Raw genomic sequence first — 16,202 nt, 5'->3', positions numbered from 1 at the left:
ACGACTCACGACTCACTTGATTCAGCTGTGACTTGGTTACATGTAGAGCGCCGGTCGTTCGAGTTGGTCGGTCGGTTAATATATAGCTATTTGTATGGTTCAAACGCTTGCGGGTCGGACGTGGAACCTCGACCGCAGAGCTCGTACCCGCCGAGCGCATGGTCAACATCATTGACCACGCTGCGCTGCTGGCACCACAAGAAAAGTCAAGCTGCTCGCCCGCGTCAGCAAGCTTGTGTTCGCGTGTGTGGGCAGATAGCTGCAGCCCAAAGCAAAGCTTCACAGCCCCACACAAAGTGTAGCCATCCTGTCCACTTCAACTTGACCAGCTGGCAAATGACCGTCCCTCATATATCCTAAGACGCATACAATTAAAAGATACTCAATTAGCCACGACCATGTCGGATCTCGTGGTCGAGCTCGGCGCGGACGGCTCCTTCGACGCCTCCACCTCCACGTCCTCCTCCTCTGCCCAAGCCGAAGCTCTACGTCAAAAGGGCAACGCTGCGTTCAAGCTGCGCCAGTTCCACGAGGCCAAGGCGCTCTACACGCAGGCTCTGGCCCTCCAAGACACCAACCACCTGCTCTACGGCAACAGATCGGCGACCCACCACCAGCTCGGGGACTTCTCGGCCGCTCTACAGGACGCGGAGAGCGCCCTCCAATTGGCCCCCGCCTGGCCCAAGGCGCACCTCCGCAAGGCCGCGGCCTGCGAGTCGCTGAAGCGCTGGGACGAGGCCCTCGCCGCCTACGAGCAGGTGCTGGCGCTGGATCCGGACGAGGCGTCGCCCGAGGCCAGGAAGGCGGCCGCCAGGCTGCGCGCTATTAGAGGCCGCGCTGCAGTCAAAAAGGGGTTCCTGAAGGGTAGAACGAAGACCTCGATCTACCGGGAGAAGGAGGGCGTGGACGACGCCCAAAGATCCTGGAAGCTGATGCTCAAGAAGCTGCTGGACGGATGCAATCGACGCGGAGTTAACAGCCACGGCCAGAGCGTCGTGCTGGACGACGGCGTCTTCGCTAAGCTGCTGAAGGAGGACGAGTTCCAGAGACTCATCTACCCGGGCATCCCCAAGGAGCAGCTGGCCCACGCGCCCAAGAACCTGCAGAGGCTGCTGGAGGACCCCTGGTACGAGCAGGAGCTGCTGGCCGTGATGCCCAAGGTGCAGGCCAAGGTGGCCAGCGTGCTGGCCAACGTGAAGAAGAGAGGCGCGGAGCAGGGCGACGTCATGGACCCGACCACGGAGCAGATGCTCATGCCCCAAGTGCTGCAGGAGGCTTTTGGCCGGGAGGTGCTGGCCATGGTGCACCGAGTCAACTACCAGAAACACGTCAAGCTGGCCAACGATGCGCGGCTGCTGGCCGACCCCAACTCGGACTACGCCACGTGGGATCAGCTAGATGACGAGTTCTTGGACGAACTTTTGGTGGAGCAGAGCGATGGTGTGCGTGGTGCGGCAGTCTTGGACGAGTTCATGGGCGACGAGTGGACCCAGTTGCTGCTCAACGACGTGTTCCGGATGGCGAAGAACGGCCACCTCATGACCACAGCACCGAATGTCGACGCCAAGCACATATTGAGTCGACAAAATGCAGGGAACCAGACTGAGGCCGTGCCGGGAGCGAAACTCCGCTTTGTCGAGCATAAAGACTGCACGGCGGAGTATCCGGCGCTGGCCGAGTTGATCGAGAAGCTGCACGCGCTGCCCTACGAGATCAACAAGAAGCGACCGGAGAAGGCCAAGCTGTGCGCGCAGTTCGTGCATTGTACTGCGGTCCAGCAGCTTCCAGGAGGACACCACCAGCCTCTGCGGCTGGATTGTGGCTCTGGTGACAAGGACAACGGCTTCAAGTTGACGTGCGTCTACTTTGTCAATGCCATCGAGTCGCAGGACGCAGAGCACCAACAAACTACACTGAACCTGCGGACAAGTCTAGCTGAGAGCGCTCCCGTGCGGAAGATCGTCCCAGAACCTGACCGCCTCGTTGTCTTCCGGAGCCAAACAGTTCTCAACGAGATCACAGCAGTCCCTGAAGGTAAAGACTTGTTCTACCTCACATTCTGGATCCACGGCCAGGACCTGCAGTAGAGAGGCATCCAGGGGTAATATATTCTATTAGATTTGATCGTTGTACGCTGCTTACCACCGTCGATCAGGTTCATGTGACAGCAGCAACTCCGCGTCGAGAGAAACCGGAACTAGGGGAAGTTTGGGGCGACTTGAGGCGTGATGTTTGTGCACTCGCATCGCTGACTCCGTTGAAGTGGTCGAGTGACTTCCAGTCGTCGGCGTGGACGGCGACATCCGCAGCATGAGCGACTTCACCAAGTCTGCAGTTGAATCCGTCGTCGGCGTTGCGCTTTCAACCTGCAGGCGCTCGTGCTGCCGTTGTAGCTTCCCGCCCACCCGATTCTTGTGTAGCGATGGTAGAATGGCGTTGGCGATGACTGCCGGGACCTCGTCCTTCAACGCATTGGAGGTTGAGACTTGGTTGGGACTGCTCTTCCGTCGATGTCGAACGATTGAGTTTCCCTTTGCAATTGTCCCCGGTACTATCGCCTTCGTTGGCAGATAGATCATGGCCACGGGAGGTCGCAACGTAGCGCTACCGCATCGTTTCTTCTTCAACGCAAGCGCGGTTGGCCCAAGCAGCGGCGTCTTGGTCGAGGCTGGCTCGGACGATACCATGGACATGTCAACAGTGCACGCGTGAGTTTCTTGCCAACACTTCTGACAGTTGACGGTGAAGCATGACGAGCACCACAGCACAGCGCCTCGAACGGAGCACGAGCAGCAAACGAGAACCTCGTCATTCTCCTGAGTCGCATCTTTCTCGGGCTCTGCCTCAGGGGTAGAATGTTCTACCTGAATCTCCGGGTGGTCTCCTTGTACACCGACGATAGACGCAGTGCCTGCGCTAGTCGGTAGAACGGAGCGTGCCCGCTCCAACATCTCCGAGAGATCCGCGAATTTACTCCACTCGTCCTGACTGGAGGACGATGTACTGCCACGAGACACTAAAGCGCTGGGGCTGGACCCTCCGTCGACGGTCTTTCCGTCGCTGATGAACTTCCACGACTTGTGGAGCTGGACCTTGCGGCGGATATTCTCAACGTGTGTGACACGAGCTTCTTCTGACGGGAGTTGGCGCGCGAGCATGTGCTGACTCGCCGAAGCCTCCAACGCCTTTCGTACCTTCTCGGCTGTGATCAGAGCTCTAGTCGGCGTTGTTGGGCCAGGATCCTCTGACTGCTGCACGAGTCGAGGCGTGATCCCTGCCCTCCAGCCCATGAAGACTGGCTGGATCTCATTGAGCTCCTTCAGCCTCCGAGGACACTCTGATGCTGCTGCTTTCTTCTTGCGACGTCGAGCGGGTTCCGTCGTCATGAGGCTTTGGATGACGGTGTCGAGTGCTGCCACGTATTCATCAACCGAGTTGTCGAGGTTGAAGTGGTGGAGAGCGGGCTGAATGGCGCCCTGGACCACAACGTCACAGAACGACTCAAAGTCGACGCCGTGCTCGCTGGTGTACCAGAACGACAGGTGGGTGGCTGCCGAAGGGGTCAACGATATCCCGACCGTCTTGCAGAGCTTCACCGTAGCCATGCTGCACTCAAAGGGAGACCTGGTAGTCGCAGTATCGGGAGAATCTAAGCGCTGATCGCCCGGTGAAGTCGACGATCGATGCGCAATGAGCGACCAAAGCGCAGCTAACCGTCCAAAGATGGTCGCTCGGTTCTTCGGCGTGTCCAGGATCTCGGTACCAAACAGCGGCGTGGGTGTCGCCGGTCGGGAGGCGTAACTTGTCGTCGGCCGCGATCGAGTGGACATCAACCGCTCTAACGTAGCCCGGCCAAGCAACGGCTTCGGCGTCGAGGTTGTCCTGGCCGTTGAGTGGTTTGCTTGCGCCACGAGGTCGAGGTTCAATATCTCGATTGGTTTCTGACGCAGCACTTGCATGACCGGCTTGGAAGCCTCCTTGCCCTCGTTATTGAGGTACAGGTAGCCATCCCATGGATTCGGTCGAGGAGATGAAGATGCCATCGCAGGAGTGGAGCGACGACTTCTTCTGGACTTGGACCGCTGTTCGTCTAAAGGATCCAACGAGTGTTGGTTTGAGCGATCGTCTAGTGCTAAAGCCGACTCGTCTCGCAGTAGCCGATCCGTGTCAAAGTCCCCCCACTCGTTCACATCAGCTGAACGCGGCCGGACTTCACGTGGTAGAGGATCGTTGCTACGCGCAGACTTCTTAGGCAGAGCGGAGGACTTCTTCTTGCGTTGCCGTCTGCTGGGTGGGGACGAGTCGAGACCAGCAGACGTATACGGCCGTGGGATGTCTTCATAGATACTCTCGCCGTTAAATCCACTCGAACTTGGCGCTGCGGAGTGCACTTTGCGCGCAGGAAGCTCAATAAGAGGAGCCGTACTTGGAATGGCGTGTGCAAAGACTTCATCATCATGATTCGTGCCAAGACCCGCTAGCTCAGCATCTTCTTGAGTGAAATTGTGCGCTTCAAAGTTGAATTCGCCGCTGCTCAGAGCGGGATTGTCGTCATCAGACCCGAGAAGGTCATCATGTAGCAGCGCCTCCATCGCTTACGCGTCGAGTTGACAAGTTACAGGAATGGAGTAGTCGAACAATAAGCTATAAACACCGTCACCTTCCTCAACAAACCCGCTAATTTTAGGGGGAAAAATACGTGAGCTCCTTGTCCTCCATTTGCTGCACTTGTCATCAGGCGGAGTAACAAGGCTCCATGAACTCGGACGCTTTGTCGCCCCGACACCGCGAAAGCCCATTGACTCGCAGAAGTCGGGACATTCCACCACCGACCGCCAACTGTCTCGAAGTGCAATGGCGCTTCCTACAGCACAAGAACCCCAAGCCTCCGCAATTCGGATCTCCTCAACGAAAGACACTGCTCGTCGATCCAATAAGTCCGCAGACTCACTCAGCCCGTTCACCCAGGAAGCTCCTCGATCCAGCGCCGACGCGTGACTCTCCTTCTCGCTTGATTCACATGTTCGAAGTACAAGATGCAGTAGAAGCAGAGGACTCGACCAGCGCGACTGCTACACCGTCATCAGCGCAACAGAGGAACATCCCCGGGAGTCCGTGTGCGAGCCGAACCTTGAACGATCTCATGGGGGAGACCCAACGACAAGCAATGCTCGATCGGATCCTGGCCGACATGGAGTATCTAGCAGTTGAGCCGACGTATTCACGACTGGGACAGCCCAACGACGACAAAGCCTCCTCCCCTCGAAACCCGCAACGCGCCCGAGCACACAAACCTTCAATCCTCGAGACCGCGCTCAAGAGCGAGTCCAACTCGCCATGCAATCGAATACACGCCAAGCAGCGCAAGTTCAGCGCGCTGTGGTCGCTAGGCGACCACGACGGGTATCCCGATGATGCCGATGACGACGACGACGACGACGACGACGAGAGCTCGGGCGGCGATGCAGCGCTGGACAAGAAGCGGCGTCAGCGACGCAAAGTCCAGCAGTTCAACCATGAGGACGACGACCCGCGCATCTTCTGGCAGCAGACAACCGGCGCCAGGTCCGCTGCGGACGTTCCGGAGCGTCTACTGACAATGGCTCCGGCCCCTCCTCGACGCATGAGGTCTGCTCACATTGTGCTGGGTCGACGCTCACACACCGCGCGCCAGCTCCTGGCGTCGTCCAGCGTAGGCGACAACCACCACCGCAGCCGCACCAACCTGTCGACCTCAACTGATCCAGCGGCAACCTCCAGCACCAAGCCCGTCCCCTCCAAGTTGTCTCCAAGACGTCGACGACGACACAACTTGCGCGTGCCCGTAGCTGCATCATCGAGTACCGGTAGCAACACAGCACCTCCTGCTTCGCCCTCCAAAGCTCACTACGGAGCTTGGTACGTCCCTCAGTCTCAATGGTGGAATCTGCACCAACTGGAGCAGCACACCATCGTCGACAAGCTCCCAGCGTCTGCAGTCCCCGCTACCGACGCAGAGGTCGAACCGCATTGTCACGGCGCGGGCACGCCGCCTCTGCAGCGCCAGCACAAGCCGCCGCTGCCGCCCGCCGCGCTGAGTCCTTGCACCAACGAGAGCAATTTGCTGTCCGTGGCCAAGCCCGCGCTCCAGGCGCTGCGCGGGTCCCACCTGACTCACGCGCACGCAAACAGCAGCGTGGCCGGCAGCCGGATCCCGTCCGCGAGCTCGCGCAGCAGCGCGGCGCCGCCGTCTGCACCGGGGCCGCTTGACCTTCAAGTGGCGGGCATTCCGCAGTCCTACATCGGCCGCGAGTACCGAGCGTATGTCATCAGCACCGGCACGACCATCCCGCAGTATCTGCAATAGCGCAAACGAATCGCGGATACTCTTGAAGTTGAAGCACATGAATGATTGGCATGGGCCCGTAAGCCAGCGGTCACGGCCAAAGATTGCGGCGCCATGGAGCGGACGCTGGACGATGAGGCGGCGGCGGACGCGCGGATGCTCAACCTGCGCTTCTGCATGGCGTACTGCGAGCTGGCGCTGATGCTGCCGGCAGAAGGCGAAGACGATGAGGACGAGGACGACGTCGTGGGCTGGAGGCGCCGGATCTTCCGCGAGGAGCTGGAGGGTTTCCACCAACTGGTTGTCAACGGCGTCACGCTCGACGACGTCACGGCCCGCGCGCGTGCAAGTCTCCGCTTGGCGTGGCAGGACTGCGTCGGGTCTGAAGAGCAGCAGGACGTGAGCGACGAGAACTGGGCGCGCGTTGCGCCGCAGGACGCGCGCGTCGGCATCTTGAACGATCTGCAGCTCGTGGCGCCCGGAATCTGGATCGGGTCCACGGACACGCTCAAGTTCTCGGAGCTGCTGGACGAGAGGGACATCCGACACCTCGTGTACTGCACCACGACGCAGCAGGAGACGCGGATGACCCCCAACGAAGACGGCGGCCACGTCGTGGAGCTCTTCGACCTGCCGCGACAGCAGTTCGAGGACGCTCTGGCCAGCAGCGACGGCCTGGAGCAACTCAAGACGCTGTCGGCCCCGTCCTGCAAGGCGATGGCGAGTATCGCGTCCACACTCAGCAGCTTCATGGGCTCCAACTCTCGAGCCAACGGCCCGCGCAGACCGGGGGACGGCGGCGTGCTGCTGTACTGCGCTAGCGGCCTCTCCGCGTCCATCGCGCTGTGCGCCGCGCTGCTCATGACTCGGTACCGGCTGCCGCTGGAGCTGGCCATGGCCTTGATCCGAGCCGCGCGCCGCGACATCTCACCTTCGAAGCACCTGCAGCTGCAGCTCGAGCTCTTGAGTGTTGAATAAATTATGTTATGATATTACCAAAAGGTGTCCCAAGTCCAGGACACTCCCTACCTAGCCCAAGCTCCTACAGCTCCTCCCCGTTCGTTAACTACACCGCACTCCACTCCATCAGCGCGCTCTTCTGTTTCTCTCTTGAGTTCGTTCTGTACATGATTCTGTTGGATACTCCAGCCCTGTATAGTCCACCGGGTGGGTCTTGAGAGGAAGGAAGGAACTCAGCCGCGCGAGACAGCGCACTGCTTGGCCTCTTTACGGTCTATCGTCTGCTCCCCTCGCTCCTCTGTGTGTCTTCTTGTCTTGTGTGTCTTTGTCCCTGCCCCGCAGCTTTCCGTCGACCCTGCAGGGGGAGTCGCCGCTTATATAATGTTGCTCTCTCTCTCTCTCTCTCTCTCTCTCTCACATGTGCTCGCGATGGCACTCCATGCAGAGGAAGAGCGAGTCCGACTTCTTGCCGAACTCGCACGGGAAGCTGATGCGGCCGCTCTGCAGCCAGCGCTTAGTCAGGTAGGCCTTGAACTGGCCCAGCGCCTCGCGGAAGAACTCGAACAGGTTGGCGCAGATGTTGCTGGCGCCGCCGCCCGACGCAACCTGCCACGACTGCAGGAAGGCGGCCAGCTCCCCCACGGACGCGTCGCGGATGTCCTCGTCGCTGATGAACTCAGTCACGTTCTGCACGAAGGCGGCGGACAGGGGCCACGACAGCGCGAGCCGCGCCTTGGCCACGCTCTGCATCTGCCCCACGGCGAAGGGGAGCGAGGCCAGCATCTGCCGCAGCTGCGCGAAGCTCAGGTGCACCGCGCGGTTGCAGTAGTGCGCCACGTCGCGCAGGTAGTCCAGCACCACGGCCACCATGCGCGCGGCCGAGATCTCGTCCGTGCTGCTGTCCTGCGGTGGCAGCACGGGCGCCACGGCCGCGAAGGAGGAGCGCGTCTTGGCGGGCGAGTCGCCGCCCCACAGCAGCAGCGGGGACAGCTCGCCCTCGGGCTCGGCCTCGTCCAGCGGCGGGAAGCTCTGCGCGCGGTGCTCGCGCCGCGGCAGCAGCACGGGCTCGTTGTCCAGCCCCGAGGAGAACTTCTTGCAGGCCAGCGCGTCGTCGTTGTCGTCCCTGTTCATGGAGCACTTGGAGATGGTGCGCTTGAGCGTGTGCGGCTGCATGGCTGGCTGGCTGGCTGAGACTGAGCTGTTACGCTGAGAGGGCTGGCTGGCTGGCTGGCTAGCTACACCGTAGCTCTGTGTGTCTGTCTGTGACTGAGCGGTGAGCTCTGCACGGCACGTTGGCAAGTGAGCGTGAGGGGTTTCCGGCAACGTTTCTTTGAAAGATTTGCGGTGTGCGCCACACCAGGCATGCGTCATCGACTTGGCCGGCCTCCGGTGCAAAAGTCCGGCCATTTTACCGCCGGCAGCTGGCGCGGCTTGATCCCGTTGCCGTTTTCTGGGCGGCGTTGACTCGCGCGTGACTTGGCGCGCCGCGTCTCTCCGCGGGCCGACGGCGCCGCCGACGCTGAAAAGCCCCAGCCTGGCGGCGTGGAGCTGGCCAGCCTCCGCCAGAACAGCATCGGAGACCTCGAGGCCGCCGGCCTCGCCAATGCGATGTCGCGAGCCAGCGCGTGGATCTTCAGACGCGCCCCTTCCCAGACCGAGCCCGTCTCCTTTGTCGAGACGCCCCCTACGGTACGCCGAACACACTTGTTCGAAAAAAACTGGCGCGCTCGGTCTCCAGAAGGGCGTTGGACCGGACGTTGCGGACCTGGGTTGCTTGGGTTTCCATCGCAGAAACGCTGCTTTGCCGCCGCCTTCCGCAGACTTGCCACTTGCCTGCAAAACAGTCGCGGGCGCCATCACGAATGTCCGGCTGGGTCATCAAAAATAGAATCGCCATTTTCGCTACTGCGACCGACCCGGATGTTTTGCGATTAGCGGAAGCGAGTCGGTAGCGCTAGTCGGTAGTGCCAGACAGTCGCTTCAAGAAATTCTGGTTGAAGCCGAACTTCAAGCACAGAGACGCGGCGCCCGCGAGAGTAAGACCAGGTGCCCCAAAAGTAGGACCCTTTGTATCGGCGCTCCCGCTTGCCTGGCCACTCGTTGGCTCGCAACGTCTAAGCGGAGTTTTGCCAGGCATCGCAATGGCCGCACGACCCATGCGCGAGCAGGTCTCTGAAGCCCCGACCGAACATGCGCGCGAGAGCGCTGGTCGCACTTTGCCCGTTAACAGCCTCGGCGCTGTGAAATCAAGGCGCGCTGTGGATCGCCAGTGAATGGTTCGTTTCGAAGCGGGTCTGTGCAAAGTGGTTGCAACGGGTCTGCTTGGGGTGCCGTCGCCATCGATGGCCGTGGCTCGCATTGCATTGCGCGGTGCTTGTGCTTTTCCGCGGGGTCGGTGCGCTGCGAGGCATTTCGCCGTGGCAAATCTTGTTGCCTTTTCCATTATGTCGGCCCTGGGCGCCGAGTTAACGCCTGCCTTGAAGGGTGGAGGCGCCGCCGCCGCATCGGACTCGAGCCAAGTCTACGCCGGCGCCTTCAGCTGGCCATCGTAATCGACGGCGGCGTCAATTGCATCAATTGCGCTGCCGCTGCCTGCAGCGGACATCGACACTGCATAACAGTACATGTACAGCTCGCACGGTCTCCGCAATGCAGGCCTCGGGCTCCGCATTCCCGTTGCCCGTGGGCGCGCAAAACTCATGGCCCATGAGTCAAGCGGCTTTCGACATGAGCCTTTCGATTTACCGCTGCTGCAAGGCCATCAATCCAGCGGTCTCGACAATAATCTTTTTTATCGTGTAGAGTCATCGCCGCCGAGAAGAGCACGGCCGCCCCAGCATCGGGGCGATCGGCTTCTCATTCACCACTGGATTTGGCTCGGCGACACGGCGCGACACTTTTGATCTGCTCAGCATGGAATCGAGGCGAGGCTGTTAAACGATCAACTTGAGCGCCTGAGCGCCATGAGCCTCAAGGTGACCTCGGACCTTGACAAGGTCCGAGGCCGAGGTCCGAGTGGCTCATCGAATCGGGCGGATTGGACGGTGGGCCGCCATCTCTGCACGGCAACGGCACTCCCTGCAGCTGCAGATACTGTACAGCGAGGGCCGAGGCTTGGTGGCCGCCGTCGGCCTTTTGGCAGTGTACACGGTGGACCGCCACGTTCCCGCGGCCAGGCGCCTGCTTTACCCTCGAGGCCAACATGATTCCGGCCGTGGGAAGCTTGAAGCTGTGCTTTCGGTGAGGCCTCCGCCACTTCGCTGCTTGGTCGGCCCGAGTCCTGTTGGGATGGTATTCATCGTGAGCCGCTCATTCACGAGGTTGAAGCTGTCTTCGCATCGTTCGAAGAGCTGCCCGGAGCGATGGCACTAGGATGTCGGCTACGTTCCTGCAGATTTCTTCCTGCTCGCCAGGTTAGACCTCCTTCTCGGTGGAGGGGTGCGGCGTCGCATTTGCGTATCGGGTGGCTATCGACACCGAGCAGCCAGGGTCATCGCCGCGGACGCAAGACGCTCGTGCTGCTTCGGGGTGACACCTTGATGAGCTATGATCAGGCTGTGCGCTCGTTGAGTGTGCGTTGAGGCGGTGGCTGGATGTCCTGCAGGGATTGGAGCGAGGGCGCGAGAAGAGCGGCCCAAGATGGATCGACACTTGCGGCAGCCCTCGCTGGCGGTAAACGCGACGACGCGGTGACTTGTATTCGACATCCCGTCGTACGCTCTCTCTGGTCCTGTGGCCGCATTCGAACCTGGCAGGGTGGAGCGCAGCCACGTCGCTCGACTTGATCTCCACTCGACCAGACCTCGGCCCCCGGCGTTTGCCCAAGCAGAAGTCGCCCCGCGTGTGCTGGTCTCCTGAGTCAGGCGGGGGGACCGCTACGCTCCCGCCGCCAATATTTCACGATGCGTGATCGGATGAGTCAAGCAGTGCGTCATGCATCATGAGCCTGACGTCGAGAGATCATGACTGCTCTTGCTGGAGCAGTTGGTTAAGCAGCAGAAGGGGGATGATTCACGTTGCTGGCCATCCCAGTGGGTAGCTCGAAGCAGCTCTGCCGGAGTTACTACATGTGAAATGTTGTTTTCATCAGCAAGTTGAGGCGAAATTGATTGGAATTGACAACAAGCTCCTTCCCAACCAGCTCAAGAGTGTATCAATTCTCAAGTTCTGGGAACGAACGCGCGATGCGCTCGATTTCTTGCGTTGTGGTCGATGCTGGCGCGAGCAGCAGAGTCTCTGTGGACGTGCAGGAGGGGGTCCTCGTGGGCGAATTAAAGCAACTGATCCAGGAGAGTCTGCTGGAGTCCCAGGACACCAGCATCGACGACATCAAGTTGTTCGCTGCAGACGCTTCCCCACTGGAGGATTTCGTGAGTGGAGGCTGGGCCACTGGAATGGTGGAGCTGAACGCGGAGAATTCTCTCGACAACGCTCTTGCTGAAGCTGGCGAGAACTCTGACGATGTCCAAGTTGTGGCAGTGGCGCCTAGTGTGACCGTCTCGGAGAACATTCAGAGTTCGCATGCATGCGGACGCGCTGGTCCGTGACCTCAAGTCCTTGATCTGGAAGAAGAAGATCGTGAATACGAACAACTTTAAGCTGGTTCTGCCAGATAATACTGATGAACTGGAGGAAGACCTGGCTCAGCTACGGGTCAGCGTTGTGACTCGGCACCTGCGAGAGATGTCGGAGCAGGATGAAATCGATGAGTCCTCTTCTCTAAACACCGCCCTGAGCATTAGGACCAGCGATGACAACCATTACCAAGTGATTGTTGGGTTTCTCAGTCGCGCTGCTATCAAGCGGAATACCCTAGAATCGGGGCAACGCGAGGATGAAGCCACGATACGCAGTCTGTTGCGGAGCGTGGGGGCGCTCCTTGTCCCCAGACGGGCACGTATCGCTGCCACTATCAGCAAATTCCTCGGAGCGTCGGATGCCATCGCGCAGGCTGTATCGGACTTGTGGGATTCCATCGGAGACTTCTTTGGAGCCTTCGACCTGCTATTGCTTGCCCGCGTCGATGGAGTTGGCGTCTAAAGGGGGTCACTTGGAGCTGGAGAAGTGGCTGAGCAGGAACCACGCAGACTGGAGCACGAACAAGTACCTGCCCTATGCGGTGTTCAGTTGGCAGTGCGAACTTGTGGAGTGGTTAATGGACAACGCCTCCGACTGGAACGCAGACTTGGAATTCCTCCCCATAGACGGAAAGGGGTTGAGCGCTACAATGCTCAAACTTCTGGATGAGAAAGGAAAAATGGTTCAAACCAGCAGACTCGTTAAGGCAGCGCAATACGGACAGCTTGACGTCGTGAAGCTGCTGCACAATGGTTGCAGCGGATATGAGATCAAGGTGGCTGCGGCGGAGGCGGCGTCTCGGGACGTCGTGAAAGTACTGAAGTTTCTCAAGCCGATGTACTACGAGTTGAACTTCGACCTAGCGGTGAAGAAGGCAGCGGCCAGTGGGCAATCTAACGCGGCTTACGTGTTCTTGGACGACGACAATTACGAGTACATCAGCGGGGGTTCGGCTTTCGTTGTGGCGTGTGAAGCTGCGGCGGAAAATGGTCATACCGACCTCTTGCAGTTCCTTGGCCGTGATGGAGACCCGGACTGCTACAGCTTCGACCCGGTCGGTATATGGGAGGGACTGGATACTGAAGTCGACTAACGCCTTGGCGAAGGCAGCAGCAGCAGGCCAGTGCGACACAGTGCACTGGCTGGTAGGAGATCCAAAGACGGGGAAGGTCATGTACGATCTAGTCAAGGACTCGCTGCAAGTGGGCAACTTTGCTGTGATCGACCTTTTGAGCACCGAAGTCTGGTACCGCACGGAAGCTGCTCTACGCCAAGCAACCGAAACTGCAGATGACGCAGGAATCGATGTGGTGAGGGCCGTCTACAACTCGTGTCGGGCCGGAGATCGGAGAAGCGAAATGCACTTTATGGACACGACGAAGCAGCTTCTGGAGTCGGCAGCCTTCCGGAACTCCGAAGTCGAGCAATTTCTCCGTCGTATTGTCGAGCCACACGTGCATGAAGACCCCGGCCGTGTGGTGGAATGCTGAATCTCTGCATACGCAGAAGAGGAGAGTATCTATAACTGCTAAATTGTTTGAACGTGGGTCTTGCAATGAATGAGGTGAAGGAATGATGATTGCATTACGTTTGGTTTGCCTTCATTTTTCTTTCTCGCCTTTGTGATAAAATTCTCCTGTGAACTTGACTCCGAGGTTCCATCTTGTTGCAGGTACACGAACAGTAGTCTACCTACGGAGACGTTCAAGAATCTTGTAGAGATCAACGTCAATGGTCGGATCCGGGAACTGCTGGCCTTCAATTGGGGGGATGTCAGCTCCAGCGGGTAGACCCAGCAGCTCGCGCGAGTCGAACGACAGCATTGTATGGGGCTCAACCACAGGTACAGGGTTGAGATCGGGAAGTCGACGCGCTCGGTTCGTTATAGGGTCTCGCTCCACCGTATGCAGCTTGCACTCGATGCTCGTGAAGCGCTCCGTGACCGCGACGCACAGGATGAACCGCACTCCTGGCATCCTGGCCCAGTGCCGAGCCTTCCAGTCGAGCAACCCCTTGTCGTGCCCCCAGCCTCGAGATAGCCCAACTTCCAGTATGAGCGTGGACCAAGATGCGTAGCTTTGAGCGCCAGGTGGACAGAGAGCACCCGTCGTCACCCATGGACCGAAGCGAGCGTCGGGTTCGTAGTCGGGACGGCCAGACTGGCTCGGTAAACCAAAGCTGTCCAAGTACGCCTCAAATGCAGGTTGCCTCCATAAAGAGAGCTTGAATTCCCAGGCGAAGCGCTCGTCTTCTTTACGCGAAGACCGCACGGTGTAGACTGTGCCGTTGGTCCACTCGTAGTGCGTGAAGTTCACCAGCGGCGAGCTCACGGGTGATGCGGGCCGCAGCCATGGGCAATAACAGGCCAAGGGAATGTTCTACAATGCTCGAGTCTCGGATAGCAGAAATCTGAATTGATTGGAGTTGACAGCGAGCACTTTCCCAGGCAGGGGCGGACCTACATGCAAACTAGGGGGGCACCGCCCTCCCCCCCCCCCAGATTTTGGGAAGACATCACACTTACCCCCCCCTATTTCTGAGCTGTCTGATCGACTATTTTTGAGCATATAGACTTACCCCCCTGTTTTTGGCCCGGCCCCCCTCAGATTTTGGTTCTGGGTCCGCCCCTGTTCCCAGGAGTGGTGGGTTTGTATTAATTCTCGATGCTGGCGCGAGCAGCAGAATCTCGGTGGACGCGCAAGAGTTCGATTCGCTCGTGAGTGGAAGCTGGTCACTGGAATTGGGGAGCTGAACGGACGATTCTGTCGACGACGCTCTCTTTGCAGCCTTTGCAGCTCTGACGTTGTTGTGGCAGACTGCAATTGGCAGTGGCGCCTAGTGTGACCGTCTCGGAAGTTGTTACTTTCACACAGAGGTCGGACAATAAAATATAAAATTGTATTGCAGGTTTCCTTCTTCCGTAATAATCATTGCAATACGACTCCCACCAATAATCAATTATCCTGGGAGGACAGCTAGAAGAGCTGTATGGACAGCCTCACACAGATTAATTCGTCGAAAAAAGTTGCTTGTACCTCAGGTAACATTTAAACGACATATTACCACACCATACGTACACAAAGGCACATCAGACGCCACAAAAGTACACCATACTTACGCAAACGTACATCACAGCACACCACACAGGTTCATAATGAAATGAAGAATACATGTACAAGTATATGTTGTTCATTCAGCCTACAACTACCCTATAGTTTCACCGATCGTCTAAGTTGATGGCAAAAACAAGCACTACACTCATCTACGATACCCACAGGACCGGAGGAGCTTTGATCCCCAACTCTATAACAAGGAAAACGATTGCAGATTCCACACCCCAGCTGCAAAAGCAACAAAAACACTCAAAGACGGTCGACATACAGGCACGTCTTACTAGATGCAAGGCTTCTATCGGTCAGTGAATTAAGCTCAAATAGAAGGCCACTTAACCACCACAACTACCCTATAGTTTCTAATAACACGAGGATGTGGTGTAGTGATTTGGCGGTAAGCGAGAATCGAGCTGACGACCAAGCTTCAGTGGCGACCCGAGTCGTCGGGACATGTTCAGCAATGTTCGTCGGATGCTGATTGGCCATTCTGGACTGGTGCCGAAGACTCGTCGACACCCAAGTTCGAGACCCAGGACTTCAAGTACGATCCGAACTTACAGCGAACTTTGACCCGAGATCCGCACTTAAGACGACCGTTCGAGCCCCGGCGACTGCTCCAAGTCTTCATCGCCCAATAGAGTCATCGAGAGGCCTCGTGGGGCGTCGAGGAGGCTCTGAAGGGACGGTGGTTACTTGGGAAGATTCAAAACGGACGCGTTTATACTAGATATTTGTATTGAACCATAGGAAAGAGAAGATAGAACAGATAAGCCCTTTGGGCAACAAGAACAGGACAGCTTTTCCTCCCAACCACTCAAGGAAGACGTCCGGGCTATCGGTGAGTTCCCGTAGCAATTGGATAAACCTGTTGGTAGGATTATGACTGTCGGTGGACGCGCCTGCTAGTATCGTAGCGTGCGTTTACCCGTGGTCAGGCCAAGAGTAGTGAAGAAGTGGCCGTGTATACGAAGGACGAGTCATCGCCGTGTAGTGGAGGAGCGAGAGCGCACTCCATTTATCCTTCCCGTCGGAGTATAGCTCCGGCACCCTCGTATCAAGCCGTGACTGGCTGGGACCCTTCCTTCCTGAGGGCCTGCGAGGTTTGTATTGTGTGTGAGAGCGTGTCAGCCTTTGCTCGTGGCTGGTGACGCTGGGTTTCCGTCAGTTGACTAAGCGGAAACACGGTGCACAGAGGAAACATCAACCCGGTGCAAGGGAAAGTTCCT

At 58.4% G+C, this 16,202-nt stretch overlaps 7 protein-coding genes across 7 annotated transcripts; 3 read left to right on the top strand and 4 right to left on the bottom strand.

Moving 5' to 3' along the window:
• Positions 1 to 2,138: 2,138 nt before the first annotated feature.
• PHYSODRAFT_471058 (hypothetical protein) lies at positions 2,139 to 3,959 on the bottom strand (the record flags this gene model as incomplete). The annotated part of the gene is made up of 2 exons (XM_009518239.1): positions 2,139 to 2,831; positions 3,048 to 3,959. The coding sequence occupies 2 exons, from the start codon at positions 3,957 to 3,959 to the stop codon at positions 2,139 to 2,141; spliced, it is 1,605 nt and encodes a 534-aa protein (XP_009516534.1).
• Positions 3,960 to 4,756: 797 nt separating this feature from the next.
• Positions 4,757 to 6,346, top strand: PHYSODRAFT_473476 (hypothetical protein; the record flags this gene model as incomplete). Its single annotated transcript, XM_009518238.1, has 3 exons — positions 4,757 to 5,325; positions 5,452 to 6,105; positions 6,187 to 6,346. The coding sequence occupies 3 exons, from the start codon at positions 4,757 to 4,759 to the stop codon at positions 6,344 to 6,346; spliced, it is 1,383 nt and encodes a 460-aa protein (XP_009516533.1).
• Positions 6,347 to 6,481: 135 nt separating this feature from the next.
• Positions 6,482 to 7,291, top strand: PHYSODRAFT_393476 (hypothetical protein; the record flags this gene model as incomplete). The annotated part of the gene is made up of 1 exon (XM_009518237.1): positions 6,482 to 7,291. A coding segment is annotated over one exon (810 nt), but the record flags the coding sequence as incomplete, so codon positions are not given.
• Positions 7,292 to 7,699: 408 nt separating this feature from the next.
• PHYSODRAFT_552657 (hypothetical protein) lies at positions 7,700 to 8,574 on the bottom strand (the record flags this gene model as incomplete). The annotated part of the gene is made up of 1 exon (XM_009518236.1): positions 7,700 to 8,574. The coding sequence occupies exon 1, from the start codon at positions 8,456 to 8,458 to the stop codon at positions 7,700 to 7,702; it is 759 nt and encodes a 252-aa protein (XP_009516531.1). The 5' UTR covers positions 8,459 to 8,574.
• A 78-nt stretch (positions 8,575 to 8,652) lies between these two features.
• PHYSODRAFT_322793 (hypothetical protein) lies at positions 8,653 to 9,890 on the bottom strand (the record flags this gene model as incomplete). Its single annotated transcript, XM_009518235.1, has 3 exons — positions 8,653 to 8,969; positions 9,051 to 9,118; positions 9,811 to 9,890. 3 exons carry the CDS (start codon positions 9,888 to 9,890, stop codon positions 8,653 to 8,655), a joined length of 465 nt encoding a protein of 154 aa, XP_009516530.1.
• A 2,331-nt stretch (positions 9,891 to 12,221) lies between these two features.
• PHYSODRAFT_476346 (hypothetical protein) lies at positions 12,222 to 12,956 on the top strand (the record flags this gene model as incomplete). The annotated part of the gene is made up of 1 exon (XM_009518234.1): positions 12,222 to 12,956. The coding sequence occupies one exon, from the start codon at positions 12,222 to 12,224 to the stop codon at positions 12,954 to 12,956; it is 735 nt and encodes a 244-aa protein (XP_009516529.1).
• A 595-nt stretch (positions 12,957 to 13,551) lies between these two features.
• On the bottom strand, positions 13,552 to 14,160 carry PHYSODRAFT_468699 (hypothetical protein; the record flags this gene model as incomplete). The annotated part of the gene is made up of 1 exon (XM_009518233.1): positions 13,552 to 14,160. A coding segment is annotated over one exon (609 nt), but the record flags the coding sequence as incomplete, so codon positions are not given.
• Positions 14,161 to 16,202: the final 2,042 nt, after the last annotated feature.

This window comes from Phytophthora sojae (assembly GCF_000149755.1).
Source record: "Phytophthora sojae unplaced genomic scaffold PHYSOscaffold_1, whole genome shotgun sequence".
Taxonomy (NCBI): Eukaryota; Oomycota; class Peronosporomycetes; order Peronosporales; family Peronosporaceae; genus Phytophthora; species Phytophthora sojae.
This window is presented reverse-complemented; position numbering and strand designations above follow the sequence as displayed.